The 15,744-nt window shown below is 42.3% G+C and overlaps 1 protein-coding gene across 2 annotated transcripts in view; it reads left to right on the top strand.

Moving 5' to 3' along the window:
* The window catches only part of EPG5 (ectopic P-granules autophagy protein 5 homolog), a 2,535,958-nt gene that overhangs the window by 2,180,223 nt on the left and 339,991 nt on the right, over window positions 1–15,744 (top strand). Inside the window, exon 39 of one of the 2 annotated variants that reach the window (XM_044078183.1) lies at window positions 3,819–3,963. In XM_044078183.1, coding sequence (XP_043934118.1) covers window positions 3,819–3,963 — 145 coding nt within the window. Of the gene's footprint in view, window positions 1–3,818; window positions 3,964–15,744 lie in introns of those variants that run through there. The other variant, XR_006365599.1, reaches the window with a different exon arrangement.

Genomic DNA, 15,744 nt, shown 5'->3' with positions numbered 1-15,744 from the left:
CCTTTGTCGAGAGGCCCTGAAGGTATGGCAGCGGGCAACCTCCTCCCAACGCTTTCTGGTAGCAATGCATATCCCGGGGAAATGCAACATGATAGCAGACAAACTCAGCAGAGCAATTCTGATGCCTCATGAGTTGTCCCTGAAACAAGACATAGCGAAAATTATTTTCTGAAAATGGGGCCAGCCTTGCTGAGATCTTTTTGCCACGTCCATGAACTCAAAATGCAGCAGCTACCTTGCCCTAATCCTCCCTCTGGTGGAATCCTCAAGGGATGCACTTGCACACAATGGGCCTCCGGGTCTCTTCTATGCCTTCCCTCCTTTTCCATTGATACCCAAAGTTCTTCAGAAAGCCTGTGCATTGAGAAGGACCTTAATACTTATAGCCCCTTACTCATCTTCAGGAAGAACCTTGGATTCTGGACCCAGTGCCAAATCTACTGACCCATCCGTCGGGAAGGCTCCATCTATCTCTTCAAACCCTCAGGTTGACAACTTGGCTGCTCCAATTCCAAACATAGCCAGGCTACCTAACATTTCAACCTTGGTGCAACATATCCTGATTTCTTCTCACAAGACTTCTATGAGAATCATATTGACCCTTTCTCTGCATCTATATCTTCTATACTGAAATTTTTAGCAAAACTTTTTAATGAGGGAGCAGCAGCAGCTACTATTCAACTACAGTTAGCAGCAATCTCCAATTTTCATTTTGGAGAAGGAGGACTGAATATCATGTCCCACAGACTTTGTAAAGCTTTCTTGAGAGGTACTAACCTCTTAAGACCACCCATTAAACCACCTCTTCCTCCATGGAACCTACATTTTGTATTATCCCGTATAATCCTAACCCCATTTGAACCTGCATCATCTTGTGACTTAAAGTTCTTAACCTGGAAGACAATTTTCTTAGTGGCTATCACGTCCGCTAGGAGGGTTTCAGAATTACAAGTATTATCTGTCAAACCTCCGTATATGCTGTTACACAATGACAGAGTTTCACTTCACGCAAATCCATCTTTTCTACCAAAAGTATGCTCAGAATCAAACTTGATGAATCAGTCTACAGACTAACCAGTTTTGTCCCCAAGTATGGCAGTAAAGTAGAATACATGTTACACCAACTTGATGTACGTAGACAATTATGTTTCTGTTTACACAGAACAAAGAACTTTAGAAAGACTGATCAGTTGTTTGTATCCTTTTCAGACTGCAAGAAAGGAGCTTCAGTAGCAAAAAACACTCTATCCAGGTTGTTATCAAATTGCATCTCATTTATCCATCAGTCAGTGAGTAAACAACTTCCAGACAAAGTAAGAACTCATTCTACCAGAGCTATTTCGACCTCTTCTTCCTTTCATGCAAAATTGCCAATTGATACCATTTGCATGGCAGCAACGTGGGCAACGCCTCATACATTTAGCACTCATTACAAAGTGGATTTGGCCTCCAGGGACAGGACCTCCTTTGGGTCCACTGTTCTGAAGAATGTTCTCCCATGAGCCATCCAAGAAAGATGGTGTTAGGGATGCTGTCCCACAAGTACAGAATAAAGGTGAGATAGGACAACTTCACATAAAGAAGTTATGTACGTTCCATGTGAGTTGTCCATCTTGCCTTCATTCTTACGTCCCACCCTCCTAGCCCCTGCCATTTTTGTTTAGCTCCTGGAGGATCGAGAGGTTACTGTTTGGCATCTATTATTCTCTGACCTTTTTCTTGGCTTATACACTAATGAAGACATTTTTATATACGCTTATCATTATACCAGCAAACAAGATTTGGGAATGCCCTGGAGCATCATGGGATAGAGAGTAAGCCTCAAGCTAGTTGGAGACCTCGAGCTTTTGTAATCGTCCGAGTGGTCCCGAACCCACAAGTACAGAATGAAGGCGAGATGGAGAACTCATATGAAACGTTATGGTGAGTACATAACTTCTTTTTTGCCTTTGTCACAAGTGATAATTCAGTAAAGGTTTTTAAGCAATAAAAAAGCTGTGGATTTTAGTTCTGTCTTTTTCTCTTTCCAAAGAAGATAGGATTTCAGTCCGGTCCTGAATCTCAGTGACTTTAACAGCACATTCATTGCATCTAATTACAGATGGTGACTCTAACAATGTTTTGCCCTTGCTGCAAGATACCTTTAAGGTGTTGATGGATATTCTGGCACATCTTTGTACAAGTCCTTGCACAAGATTTTTTTCAGCTCATTTTGGATGGAAATCAGTTCTTCTACTGAGTATTGCTGTTTGGGTTTTTCCTCAGTATGCAGAATGTTTGACACTGTGAGAATGTTTTCAGGGTTTTGACAGTCTGTGTCTAAACCTTGAAGGAAAACATCATGTGCACCCCTGCCTGATTGACTGGACCCTAGTGGTTACATGAAAGAAAATCATAGTAACATTCCTTCAGTGGACAGTTTTATTGATGCAGTGGATGAAAGGTACTTTTCCTAAAAAAAAATCTTGTTGTTTGCCTCATAGCAAAGGACTTCATAGTTACAGGTGTTGATGTTTAAGCCACATTTTACTGTCTTTCATAATGAAAGGGCATCTTTACAGACCAATTCATCTTTCTTGCACAGGGTGTCACAGCAGTATCTCTTAACCAGGCAATTCAATTACCCATTTTCCTAAAGATTATTAAAACGAAGAATACCATCTCTTGCACATGCTAAACATACATCTTCACCTAAGATGCTGTACCATTGTAATACATTTTCAGGAAAACAGATAATTAAGACCTGCTGTAACTAACATCTGTTTTATGTGGTTGACCAGCCGTATAGTTTTCTGCTGTGATAAGTACAATAAATTATTGTTGGCATTGTCAGAGCACATTCCACTAGGATAGCAGCAACATCAGCAGTTTACTTTATAGATGATTCTGTACAACATGTGTTAGAAGTGACTATATGAACTTATGTTCTCAGTTACATGAAACAGTACATTTTGGATGAGAAGGTTTTGGAATAACTGTACTGCAGATCATCCTGTAACTGTCTAACTCTCAGTTAACCAAAAATTTTTTTGAACTTTTCCTAAATGGTATGACATTATTATTTTTATGACCCTTCCCAATGAAAACAGTTCACTTATATAAGACATTAAACATAACAGTAGACAGTTGAAAATAGGTCATTATGACACCAGTGTTTAATTTATATATGTATATGTTAATTTACATTGTGTCTTGTATTATATTGCACCAATGGAGCTTTTCTCCCGGGGCCTCCACTAAAAAGGGGTTCTATAAGCAGTCTGACATCCCAGGTAAGCAAATGAAAATAAATAAATTATAGCATTAAATTTTTCCTCCTTAGCACCCCATTTGAGAACTTGATATAGCTGTTGTTATGATGGTTATAATATTTGAATCGTGAATTTCTTTTTTTATTTCACTTTGCTTTATTTTCATTCTGGCCTTAGGCAGTAGGTTTTTGACTGCCACACACATACTTCTTTATAGAACTTCCAGGCTTAAAGAACTGGAGAGAGATCAGGACAATGCATCATGTATATGGAGGTCTCAGTTTTTCAATACCTTGGTACATATATGTCCAGAGATAGTCCTCATAGGGAAGATAGCCATTGCTAAGATAAATCCAGTCAAATTCAGGAAACCAAAAGGTAGGTAAACCCAAATGTCATGATTTACTGTCATGTAGTCTTGAAAATGAATCTTTGTGGTAAGAACAGTCCACATCTGTGTTGTGATCATTGATGTAATTACTAGCACCATATGTTTGCCGCCATATGACCAAGTGAATAAATCAGTACCATTATTTGTGAAGTAATATTCACTCTCTTCTTAACTAGGATGTTACACTCAAGTGCCAAACATATATTCGCCAGGTGATACTGTTCCTTACCACTCTGGAACAAAATGGACAGGTCACACTTCCAGTGGTAGAACAGGAAATGGTACAACTTCTTGATAACATCATCATTTTTAATCCTCCTGGTAAGAAGCCCTAATTTTTCATTACTTTTTTCATGGTGATGGGGGATTATGTCTTAAGTCTGTTTTCTAAAGTAGGACCATCTGTTAAACTTCCATCTGTTAAACTTATTGATAAGTGAATGAGAAAGCAATGAACAAGCAGTAAATACTTAAATATAATGTAAAAGGTGCTACAGTCAACACATTTTTAGCACAAGAATTCAAGTATTACAGTTTGTTGGCGGAAAACATTATCATTTTTAAGCAGGAGGTTGTCTGGTTGGATTCTCAATTAGGATACCATCTTTGTGGAATCTGCATGTTTTTCTTATGTTCACATGTTTTTTTTTTTCCTCCAGTGAGCTCCTGTTTCTTCTCACCTACCAAAGTCATGCAGGAGGCAGACTTGCAAATCTGAATCATCCCTTAGGCATATGTGTGATACAGATTGAAGGTCTTACAATCTACTTCCATTCCCTACTTGTTTAGTAAACTCTGTGGATGGCAGCTGCTGCTCAGTGGGTCACTAGTAGAATCTGGATGCATCTCATAAATTTGGATGGATTCTGTGTGAGTGTGTGGGGGGGAGTAAGAACAAGATGCATAAAATAGAAAATGAGTAAGCACACAGAATTGTTTTTCTTACAGGTTTAAGTATAGATGTTCTTTGTGTTTCACTGTTGCAGTCATTACATTTGGGTAATCTGCTGGCAGGTTGCTCTCAGTCGGCCTGAATTCCAAAGTCTTGGGTCCTGTGTCGGTTGCTGTCTCATCTTCTATGACGTCAGGTCATCTGGGGTATAAAACAAGCAGCCAACGCCATTTTCTTTAGTCTTTCTTGCTGCTTGGTGCCTGAAGCAGAAGCATTTCGCAAGTGCCGGTCGGCTGACTCCTGAAATTTCCTAGTTCGAGTTTCAGAATCTAAGTCTTCACTAAAGCTAAGTACCCCGTTGGTGAAACTTTTTTCTTCCTCCATACCGATGTCAGAAAAAGTTAATAATTGTATTACTTGTGGGAAGCAAATACCTCATAAGGATTTCCATTTATACTGCATTCCTTGTCTAGGCCCTGATCACAACGTGCCTGGCTATCGGTTTTGTGCTAGATTTAACCAACACACTATTAAGCGTCTGTATATTTTTGCCTCAAAATATTTTAGAAACAGATTTAACTACCCAGAAATGTCATCGGATAACAATCCGACTACAGGAGTGCACAAAAAATGCAAAGAAAAGGACAGAGACAGACAGTCGAGGTCCAGAACCAACGACAAAGCTTCTCCTAAGCCAGCCGCCGGTTTGCCAGTACTCAATGAGGCGCCTTCACAGCCCCTGATACCCGCTACTTTCGAGTCGCAGGCCCCTACTGAGACCCATGTGGAGTCTGGCATGCTGCGAGATACTCAAAGTATTGGACCCACGGATGTATCTCCCTCGGATGGGTCCGGAGCCACTGAGCAGGCACCGGTTAATGAGGGTGTATTCAGGCCTCAACATTTTTATATCAAACCGACGACAGCTGCAAATCCAAAGACAAAAGCAACTTCTAAAGCTAAAAAAATGACACATGAGCCACGTGCACAGGCCACTATGCCTAAAAAACAGATTATAAAAATGGCCGAAGACCTTATTACCTTGATTTGGGGTTCCCAACTCCCTCCTGATAAGAGGCCTAGGCAAGACACTGATTATGAATCTTCAGATCAGGTTTCTATTTCTTCTGATTCCTCTTCTGATCAGGAATTATCTATACCTCCCTAGGAGGATTCTAATGCAGAGGAATCTATCCCATCTGCATCACCTCCTGAGGATTATTCATTTAGAAAAACCTTGCATACTTTGAGGGAGCATTTTCACTGGGAGAGTCGATTTCTCAGAATCAAAAAAGAGGCTCAGGGATTTCCTTCTCCCTCAGCACAGGCCTTTAGCCATACCCCCTGTTTTAGATATTGTGGATGATGTGTTTTCAGAGTCAAGCTTGACCCCTGACTCCTTACCTCCAGCTCCAAGCAAGCCTGACAGATATTACAGGGTCCCTGACTCACACAAATTTTTATTTAAAAACCCTGCTGCTGATCCTGAAACTATTTCACAGGGTCCAAAGGGAGTTAAGGCCTCAACAGCAAAAAATCGTACCCCCTCTGACAGAGATTCAAGGGCACTGGATAGATGGGAAAAGAAGGTTTATACACCTGCAACCTTGGCAATTAGAGCCTTAAACTGCCAGTTTCATATGTTCAAGTATCAACAACATGTTATGGGATTGCTGAAAAAGAAAATGATGTTGATTTCTGAATGTGCAGAAAATAAAGAATTGCAGGAATTATTGCATGCAGCTGAACAAGCATACTTTGCAATGTGGTTTTGATTCCTTACAGGCCTCCTGAAGGGCCGCAGTTACTGGATCTGTGATTAGGAGGCATGCCTAGCTAAAAGAGCAAAATTTGCCTGATCATGTTAAAGCTAAGTTACTGGATGCACCTTTACAGCATGATACTCTGTTTGGTATTAAGGCAGAAGAGGTTTTAAAGAAAATGGAAGACAAAGCTAAGTCTATGCAAACTGTAAAAGACTTCTTACAAGTGCAGCCACCAAGATTCAGTAGACACTGACCTACAAAAAATTGGTCCTTTCCTGTGTCCGATAGAGCTCAAAGGGGCAAATCCAGACGCCCTAAGGGTTCCAGATAGCAGGCACAAGATTCTTACAGGTCAAAGCAATGGGGTGATTCTACCTCCAAATCTGGAGGAGATAAAGCGCAACCCTACAGAAAACAGTCCCAATGACTTCCCTCTGCCTTCACCAAGCACTTACCTTTTGGCAGCACCCTTAGGGGGAAATTAGCACTTTTTGCTCAAAACTGGCAGTTCGTAACCCAGGACAAGTGGGTGCTAAACATAGTATCACAGAGATAGAGATTCCATTTCCATACTCTGCCAATGGAAAACGGTTGGCCGGATCTGCCAAAAAAATCAATTGGCAGAGGCACAGAAACAGGTTACGTCCCTCGTGAATATGGGGGTCATTCAGCCAGTACCAGAACAGGAAAAAGGACAAGGTTTTTACTCAAGACTGTTCTTGGTACCCAGAAAGGACAAGGCCTGACGGCCAATACTGGATTTATCAATTTTGAACACATACCTGGACATTCCAAAATTCAAAATACTGACTTTGCAGCAGCTTCTGCCCATGCTGGGCAAGAATGCTTGGCTGGTGACATTAGACCTAAAAGAGGCATACCTGCATGTCCCAATAAGGGAATCGTGCAGAAGATACCTCCGTTTCAAGGCTGGATTAATGCATTACCAATTCTCTGCACTGTCCTTTGGCTTATCTACTGCGCCCATCGTCTTTCCAAAGTGCCTGGCACCAGTAATTGCTTTTTGCAGGCAAAGAAGTATACAAATATATCCTTACTTGGATAACTGTCTCATTCAAGCAGAGAACAAGGACATTCTTTTTCAACACCTGGCATTTGTGAAAAGGCTTCTAACATGCCTAGGGCACACATTAAATGAAAATAAATCACAACTGGTACCCTCTCAAAAGATAACATTCCTGGGTGCAAGCTTGAATACAACTGCCCAGATGGCTTTCCTCACGCCAGACAAACAAAGGCAACTGACTACTTACTTCATACTGATGGCAACAAAAACCCAGTTATCTGCAAGACAAACTCTGCAGGCTTTGGGCTTCATGGCATCCTGCATCCTACTGATTCCATATGCAAGACTGCATATGAGGAAACTTCAATGGTACCTAAAAAGTTTATGGAGTCAGCATTGTCGCAGTCTGGAAACAATGATTCCTCTCATTCTCTGCCTACAACAGGAGTTTCTATGGTGGGCAAAGGCATGTCACCAAAACATGGGATGGGCCTTCACTCTATCCCCTGCCAGCCAAACCTTAACAACAGACGCATCAGATTATGCATGGGGGGGCCCACCTGGCGGGAAGATGCATTCAGGGCATATGGACCCCAAAACAAATGCATCTGCATATCAACCAAAAAGAGATGCTAGCTGTTCAAAATGCCCTGACAGCCTTCAAGGACTTACTTCATCCAGAACAACTACTGATAAAGACGGACAACACCATGGTTATGTAGTATATAAACAAACAGGGAGGCACGCACGCATACCCCCTTTGCAGATTAGCCATGGCACTGTGGGACACAGCTTTGACTTACCAAATACATCTGCAAGCTCAATTCCTGCCAGGAAAACAAAGTACTCTGGCCGACGATTTAAGCAGAAACCTTATGGACCCTCACGAGTGGAAAATAGATCCACAAGTCTTCAGCATGATAACAAAGAAATGGGGGAGCCATCTGTTTGCCTCTCCTCAAAATTATCATTTGAAAAGATTTTACATTATCACAGACAAGCATGGAGAGTGGACGCCCTATCCTTCAGTTGGAAAAACCTATCAGTTTATGCCTTTCCTCCTCTGCCTCTTCTTCCCAGGGTCCTACTAAAAGTCAGACAAGAGAAACCAAAGATGATACTAATTGCTCTGGACTGGCCCCGCCAATACTGGTACCCAATCCTAAGGAACTTGTCTCAATACCCAGCTTGGACCTTACCTCAAAGACCTCAACTACTGTCCCAGCAAAACAGTCAGATTCTGCATAATCAACTCCAAACAGTGAACCTGGCAGCATGGCTGATCATGTAGTTATGCAAACAACACCTCTCAGTAAAGCTGTGATGGATGTCATTTTGGAAGCCAGAAGGCCTAGTACTAGAAAATCTTATGCTGATAAATGGAAGAGGTTCTGTGCTTGGAATCAAGCACAAGGAACTGATACAGCAGAACCAAATATTCCTCAGATATTACAATACTTGACTGAGATGCTTGACAAAGGCTTGTCTTTCTCATCAATAAAAATCCATGCCTCTGCCATTTCGGCTCATTACAATACAGAGCCACTAATATTTTCTCATCCTTTACTAAAGCAGTATCTTAGAGGAGCCAAAAATTTAAGGCCACCCAGATCATCACCAATACCTGCACGGGACCTCAATTATGTGTTAGAAAAGTTCACCCTGCCTTCATTTGAACCAGCTGCTACTCCGGGTAAAAAGTTCTTATCATGGAAAACAGCTCTGCTCAAAGCAATTACTTCAGCAAGAAGAGTCTCAGAGATACAGGCCCTCATGGCTGTGGAGCCTTTTATCATATTTTACCCAGACAGGGTGTCTCAGAGGACCAATCCTTCATTTATGCCTAAGGTGGTTTCCAGTGTGGCTCTTAACCAAGCTATTCATCTGCCAACCTTTTATCCAAATCTGCAGAACAAGGGGGAGAGAATTCTGCATTCCTTGGACGTACACAGATAGCTAAGATTCTACTTGAGCAGGACTAAAGCTCTAAGAAAAACTGAGCAATTACTAGTGACATATGCTGCAGGATCAGAAGGAAAGGCTATTTCAAAGCAGACTGTTTCAAAGTGGATAAGCCACTGCATTAGTTTCTGCTACTTACACCATGGCAAACCTATGCCCAAGGGCATTAGGTCTCATTCCACCAGAGCTGCAGCTACATCAGCAGCCTTTCTCAGAGGAGTACCAACCAAAGACATTCTAGAGGCTGCTGCTTGGAGTTCTGTTCATACCTTTACAAAGCATTATCATTTGCCTCTCAGTCCAGGGCAGGCTTTACCACTGCAGTTCTGCAGGGCCTTATTGCCGCACCTAATGCTGTTTAGCTCCAGCCTCCCATTCATAGCTTTGGAATTCTATCCAAATGTAATGACTGCAACAGTGAAACACGAAGAACATAGTACAGTTGTGTACGCTTACCATAAATGTAGATGTTTGAGTGTATTCACTGTTGCAGTCCAGGTTATCCGCCCGCCATCACCCTGCCATTCTGGAGTTTATCTTTCCTTCTCTATCTTCTACAACCTATGTGGTGTATTTGCTTGTAGATGAAGGTAAAGTTTGTATTGATGCATGTATATATGGTCTATATATATATATATATATATATTTGCTACCTTTTTGGGGGCACCTGACATCTGAGGCAAGAAAAACTAAAGAAAATGGCGTTGGCTACTTGTTTTATACCCCTGACGACCTGACGTCATGGAAGAAGAGACAGCAACTGATGCAGGACCCAAGACTTTGGAATTCAGGCCGACTGAAGGCAACCTGCCAGCAGATTACCAAAATGTAATGACTGCAACAGTGAATACACTCGAACATCTACATTTATGGTAAGTGTACACAGCTGTACTGTTCATAGGTGGTAAATACTAAGCTAGCTGCCCTTAAGGACCATTTTAAGACTAGCTAATCTCCCTTGGTGAGAATTAAACCTTGTACCGTTTGCCTGTGAGGTAAATACTTTAACCATTATGACAACCCCCAAACATTCAAACTTCTTATGTTTGAATGCATGACAGGAAAATAATCTTTAGCTGTGATGAATATTTTTCTGTTTTTATGGTATCTGTTTGCTTTTCCTTTACAAATCGGAAATGTAGCATGTTCTCCTAAGCAAGTAATGTGTTTGGGTCATCTAGGCAGTGATTGGAGTCTGAAATGTTTATGGTTTGCCAACAAAATACATCTCTTAAGCTCTCTTGAAGTATTTTATCAATATTTCTTTATTGTGACAAAACTGGGTTCTCCAGGTGAGCTGTGTCAGCAGACATGTTAAACAAGTTGTACTGTTAATATCATTCCACCACATACCCATTTTCCTGCAGTAATGTCATTACAGTGATGTTTTTTTTACTATAACGGGCATTCCATACCCTTTAGTTATGTAGCTTTCAGTATTTTAGTGTAGCATAATGCACTAATTAGTCAACATTTATTTAAGCAATAATCCATGATGGTGTGTGGGTAAAGCCCGATGTACCTGTATACAGGAGTAGATTATTGCTATTATACAATAACATAATTTAAGAAAGAAACTGCTTACATGTCTTAAATAATGCATTTGTATAAGGGCACTTTAGTCTCCTTTCACATTGTCTTCTCTTTGCTGATATACTGCTCATGAATATGGGACTTTCATTCCCACGCTTGCACAATACATCAGTTCAAGAGAAACAATGGAGAAAGGAGCATCTCCATTGCATTTTTTAACTATTAAAAAAAATAGAACATTTTTATAAGGGACATCACAAAAACATGACGAAAATCAGTTATGTTTCTATTTCTTTAGTTTTAAAAACATACCTGATATTTCTCATATTTTGGTGCATCCTGTGTATAAAATGTTTTCTACTTCAAAGGCTCGTACGTGTGTACTAGGCTAATGGCCCTGAAGGATTTACAAGCTTAGCCCATAGAAGTGCCCTTGCATCGTGCCACCCAATGTTGGTTCCCAGTGCCTCTGTCAAGTAGAGCCACTGGAATGATCCCTGAGGTGAACTTTCTATTTCCCACCCACTCATCAAGGTTTTTCTTGAAGAGGGCCAATGAGGTGCCCTGCTTGACATGTATGGGAAGTCTATTCCAGAGCATGGGCAGTCTCTGGGTTATGAACCTGTCCCTCCAGCATGTTCTGTTGATTTTGGTAATGAGGTTGAGGTCTCTGGAGCGTGTGGTGCAGAGGGATTGGGATTTCTTTAGATGTAGCATTTCTAACAGATCTGGGTCAGACATGACTTTGTAAGTCAAGCAGAGATCGCCTGTTAGTAGACGATATGAGACAGAGAATAGCTGGAGTTTTTTGAGTCTGTCCATGTACGACATGTGTTTAAGGCCTAAGATCCACTTCGTGAGGTACTTTTGTGGCCTTTCCAGCTTTAGAGTAGAGAGAGAGATGATGACCTCTTTCTTCCTGCATGCAAAACCCTTGGTAATGAGATGTGCCACACAGAAGGACTTTCTGACCACAGTGGCAATGTGGTGGTCGAAGGAGAGGTTGCTGTCAACCTGTGTCCCCAGATCTGTTATAACGCCTTTAGTGTTCAGTGGGCTCCCATCAATGTGGTAATTTGTGGGAGTTGAGTTTTTCGCAAAGGGGATGATGATGCATTTTTTGGCATTAAGCTTAAGGCTATGGTTTCGACACCAGTCATTGATCTCAGTGAAGCCTTTCTATAGCATGTCTACATCACTTGGGGAGTTAATAATGGCTCCCAGCTTGCAGTCATCAGCGAACTTGATCAACCAGAGTCCCTCTGTGTTGCCCTGGACTTCTAAGAAGTAGATGCCAAACAGGAGAGGAGCCAGGACTGATCCCTGTGGGACTCCACTCATGACTAGTTGGCAGTCTGACTTGGAGTCCGCTACTTTCACACTGTGGGTTCTTTCTGTGAGCCAATTTGCAACCCATCTAGTGATGTAGGGGTTGATGCCTAGTTTGGTGAGTTTATCAATAATTGTTGAGTGAGGAATGGTAGCAAAGGCCTTGGCCAGATCAAGGTATGCTGTATGAATTGCCTTGCCATCATCCACAGCTCTGATGACTGACTCAAAGAAGTCAACCAGGTTGAGCAGGCATGATCTAGCTTTCACAAAACCAAATTGTGTGGGATCTAGAGTTTGGAGATTCCCTATATCCTTGTTAATTAGGTCCATGATGATGATGCGCTCCATAGCCTTACATAGCAGACTCATCAGGCTAATGGGGCGGGTCTGTAGTCGCTCCCCCTTTATGGAGAGGGATGACTGTAGCAGTGCGCCATTCGCTAGGGACAAAGCCTGAGGTGAGGCTATGATTGAACAGGGCACACCGATGTGGTGCCAGTTCACTTTGTAGTTCATGTAGAACACATCCAGGGATATTGTCGGGTTTCATGGAAGCTGTATTCTTGGCCTTGTACAATGCAGCTTTAACCTGTGCTGCAGTAATGCTGGGTGCCTGGCATTCCTCCATTGTTGTGATGGGTCCTTTTGGGGGGGGGGTAAAGTTGGCACTGAATCTGTCGGCCAGTATATTGGCAATATCTGTTGGCTCAGTATCGGAGGTACCATTGTGCAGTAACTCAGAGCAAACCTGGGTATTGCCGTGGAGATTTTTGATATAACTATAGAAGGCTTTGTGATGGTTTTTAGTGTCTGCCACAATTCTGCCTTCATAGTTGGCTTTAGATGTTTTGATGAGGGATCTCAGCTTTTTGTTGAGGCTGATAATGGAGTTTTTCCAGTCTTGGGACTTCACCTTTTTCCTGCAACAGCTTCTTCCTTCTGTTGTAGAACTTATTAATGGCAGGGGACCACCAGATTGGCTTCCTTTTTTGGAGGAGAGCATCTTGGTTCTGTTGGGTATGGCTAGTTCCATGCATTTATGTACGTGTTCATACAGTGGCTTGGTGTATAATTTGACAGTCATGCATCTATTTTAATTGACATTAGTGCCATGAAGTTAGCCACCTCTGTTTTTAGGAGCCCAAAGTCAGCTTTGGAGAAGTTTTTCATGGTGGTTACCTTTGTGAGGGGTATGGGTGAGATATGGATTTCCATGGTGATTAGTTTGTGGTTGGAACTAACCAGGAAGGAATTCACTATTGGTGCAGAGCAACAGTTGCCCAGGTTAGTAATAACCAGGTCAAGGATGTTGCTTCCTCTAGTGGGGGTAAGAATGAGCTGGTCCGGGGCATTGGAAATGATGAATTTCAGGAAGTGTTGGGCCAGTGTATTGGTGCATGAGTAGTTTTCCCAGTTAATGGAGGGGTAGTTGAAGTCACCTAGTATGAGAGTGGTGAGTTGGATCCTAATAGTTTCCAGGGTGCTTAGGAATGTGGAGTGAGAGTCTTGGGACATGGTTGGGGACCTGTAGCAGGCTATGACCTGAATTGCTGTCTTACCCAATGTTAGTTGTACCTGAATTATCTGAGATGCGTTATGCTGGGCTACTTGTCTGGAGGTGTGCATATCCTTTATGAATATGGAGACACCACCACCTGTAGAGCTTCGGTCCATGTTCTGGGTCCGAAAGATGTGGAATGAGTTATAGCCTTGTAGTGCAAGGGTGCTTTCTGCTGCTTTAAACCAGGTCTCCGTTACAGCACAAATGTCAGTGTTCTCCATTTTGAGGAGTGCTTCAAGCAAGTGCATCTTGAGATTTAGAGTTCTAATGTTGAGCAGCATGGCTCTCAGACTGCATTTTTTATAGCTGTTATGGTGGTAATTTGGTCTTTGGAACATCACCTGAAAAAGGCACTGTAGCGGTGGCAAGAGCCTTAGCCAGTATCCGGAAACCCAGGGGTGACAGATGCAGGCCATCTCTGGCAAAGCATCGAGGTCTGTCAATCATGTCATCCCAAGCAGACAGATACTGGATCCTCTCAGAATGACACCAGAAACTTAGCCAGTTGTTGAAGTCAGTCATTTTCTGCTTGTACTGTGGTATCATTCTGGGCGATGGTAGGATGCTGCTCAGGGTTAGGGTCATACCTGCCTGGGCCACATAATCCCAGAGCTCCTCCATGTCTCTCTTCATGTAGTCCAGGGAGGTACATCTCAGGTCATTCACACCCACATGGACAGTAACAGAGTCATACTTGTATTTGTTGTGGCATGACCTGAGTGCGTGTGTTATGTGTCAGATTCTGGCACTTGATAGACAGCTGACTGTTACCTTCTCCTTATTCACCCTAGTGAGTGGGACATTAGTGTGCCTCACTATCAATTCACCTATGATTAGTGTATTGGGCAAGCTGTTTTGCCTTAGGGGCTTAGGTTGAGGGGCACACTGTGTAGGTGAGTTGTGTGTCTTATGGTTTGTGCTGTGTTGTGGTGGTCAAGCATGTTTCTGCCTTGGAGATCTCTGCTGTTTGGGTAGATTAGATTTCTATTGAGAGCGTCCGTGAACGTGAGTGTGTGGTTTGTGTTTTTAAGTGAGAGCTGTGATGGTGGGTGTTCTGGAGGGCTATGTGTTGCATGTGGTGTGGTGCAGGTGTTGACCTTCTCCCCTTGACCAGCTATTCCGGTCTTGGCTTGAGAGTGCATTGCTTCCAGTTTGGATATATAAGTGCATCTCTCACAAGTCTGAGTGTTGGGAGGTAAGAGTAGAGGATTGTCTCTGTACATGAGGCAGTTGCTACTCTGCCTCAGAACGCCCAAGTTCACCAGGTTAATAGGAGAAAGCACAGAGAAATTACCTGTAGACATGCCAGGAGGGATGGTCATTATTACTAAGTACTGGAGCGGTTTCCTTATATATTCCTTTTACAGGAAAAATGTCACTCAAGGTGTCTGAGTCTGTACCAAGCACTACCAAACACTTGAGAGGAAACTAATACGTAGACCCTGAAAATTTAAGGGTGAAGTATTTAGGCAGATATTCTGAAGTTAGAAATAAATCAAACGGTACTTACTGAAAAATAAAGAATTAGCTTGTCAAGAATGATAAAAAGAGGGGAGTCACATGAATGGCTACTGCCTCGCTACTACAAATGCTGGTTTTAGCACAGCTTCACATTATTGGGATATAATACTCCTTTGCTTCTTCTCTCAGCAGAAGCAAAATGTTAGCACCAATTCCAAGAAGAGAAGCAGGCCACAGCCTGTTTGGTGATCCACAGTCTTGTCCCAGATGATGGAAGGGTCTGCAGGCTTGTAGCCTATTTCTGGTAGATGCCTCGAATAGCAACCAGACCGATCAGGTACATTAAGCACAGACACTTGCTCTCTATCCAGAAAGAGTTAGGAATCAGTACACTCTGCTCCTACTCTCACCAGGATCAGAATACAAGCACAAATGCTAAGCTGTCACCTATAAAGCAGTTATTAAGCTTTCTGGTGATCAGCAGTGTCCATGAAATAATGTAACTGCACTCCTTCTCTCACCAGGAGAAAACAGAAGCACTAATCCCAAGATGACTACTGAGAGGCAG

The sequence above is a fragment of the Protopterus annectens genome, chromosome 1.part1 (genome assembly GCF_019279795.1).
Source record: "Protopterus annectens isolate FY-2018-M chromosome 1.part1, PAN1.0, whole genome shotgun sequence".
NCBI classification, from domain to species: domain Eukaryota; kingdom Metazoa; phylum Chordata; order Ceratodontiformes; family Protopteridae; genus Protopterus; species Protopterus annectens.
This window is presented reverse-complemented; position numbering and strand designations above follow the sequence as displayed.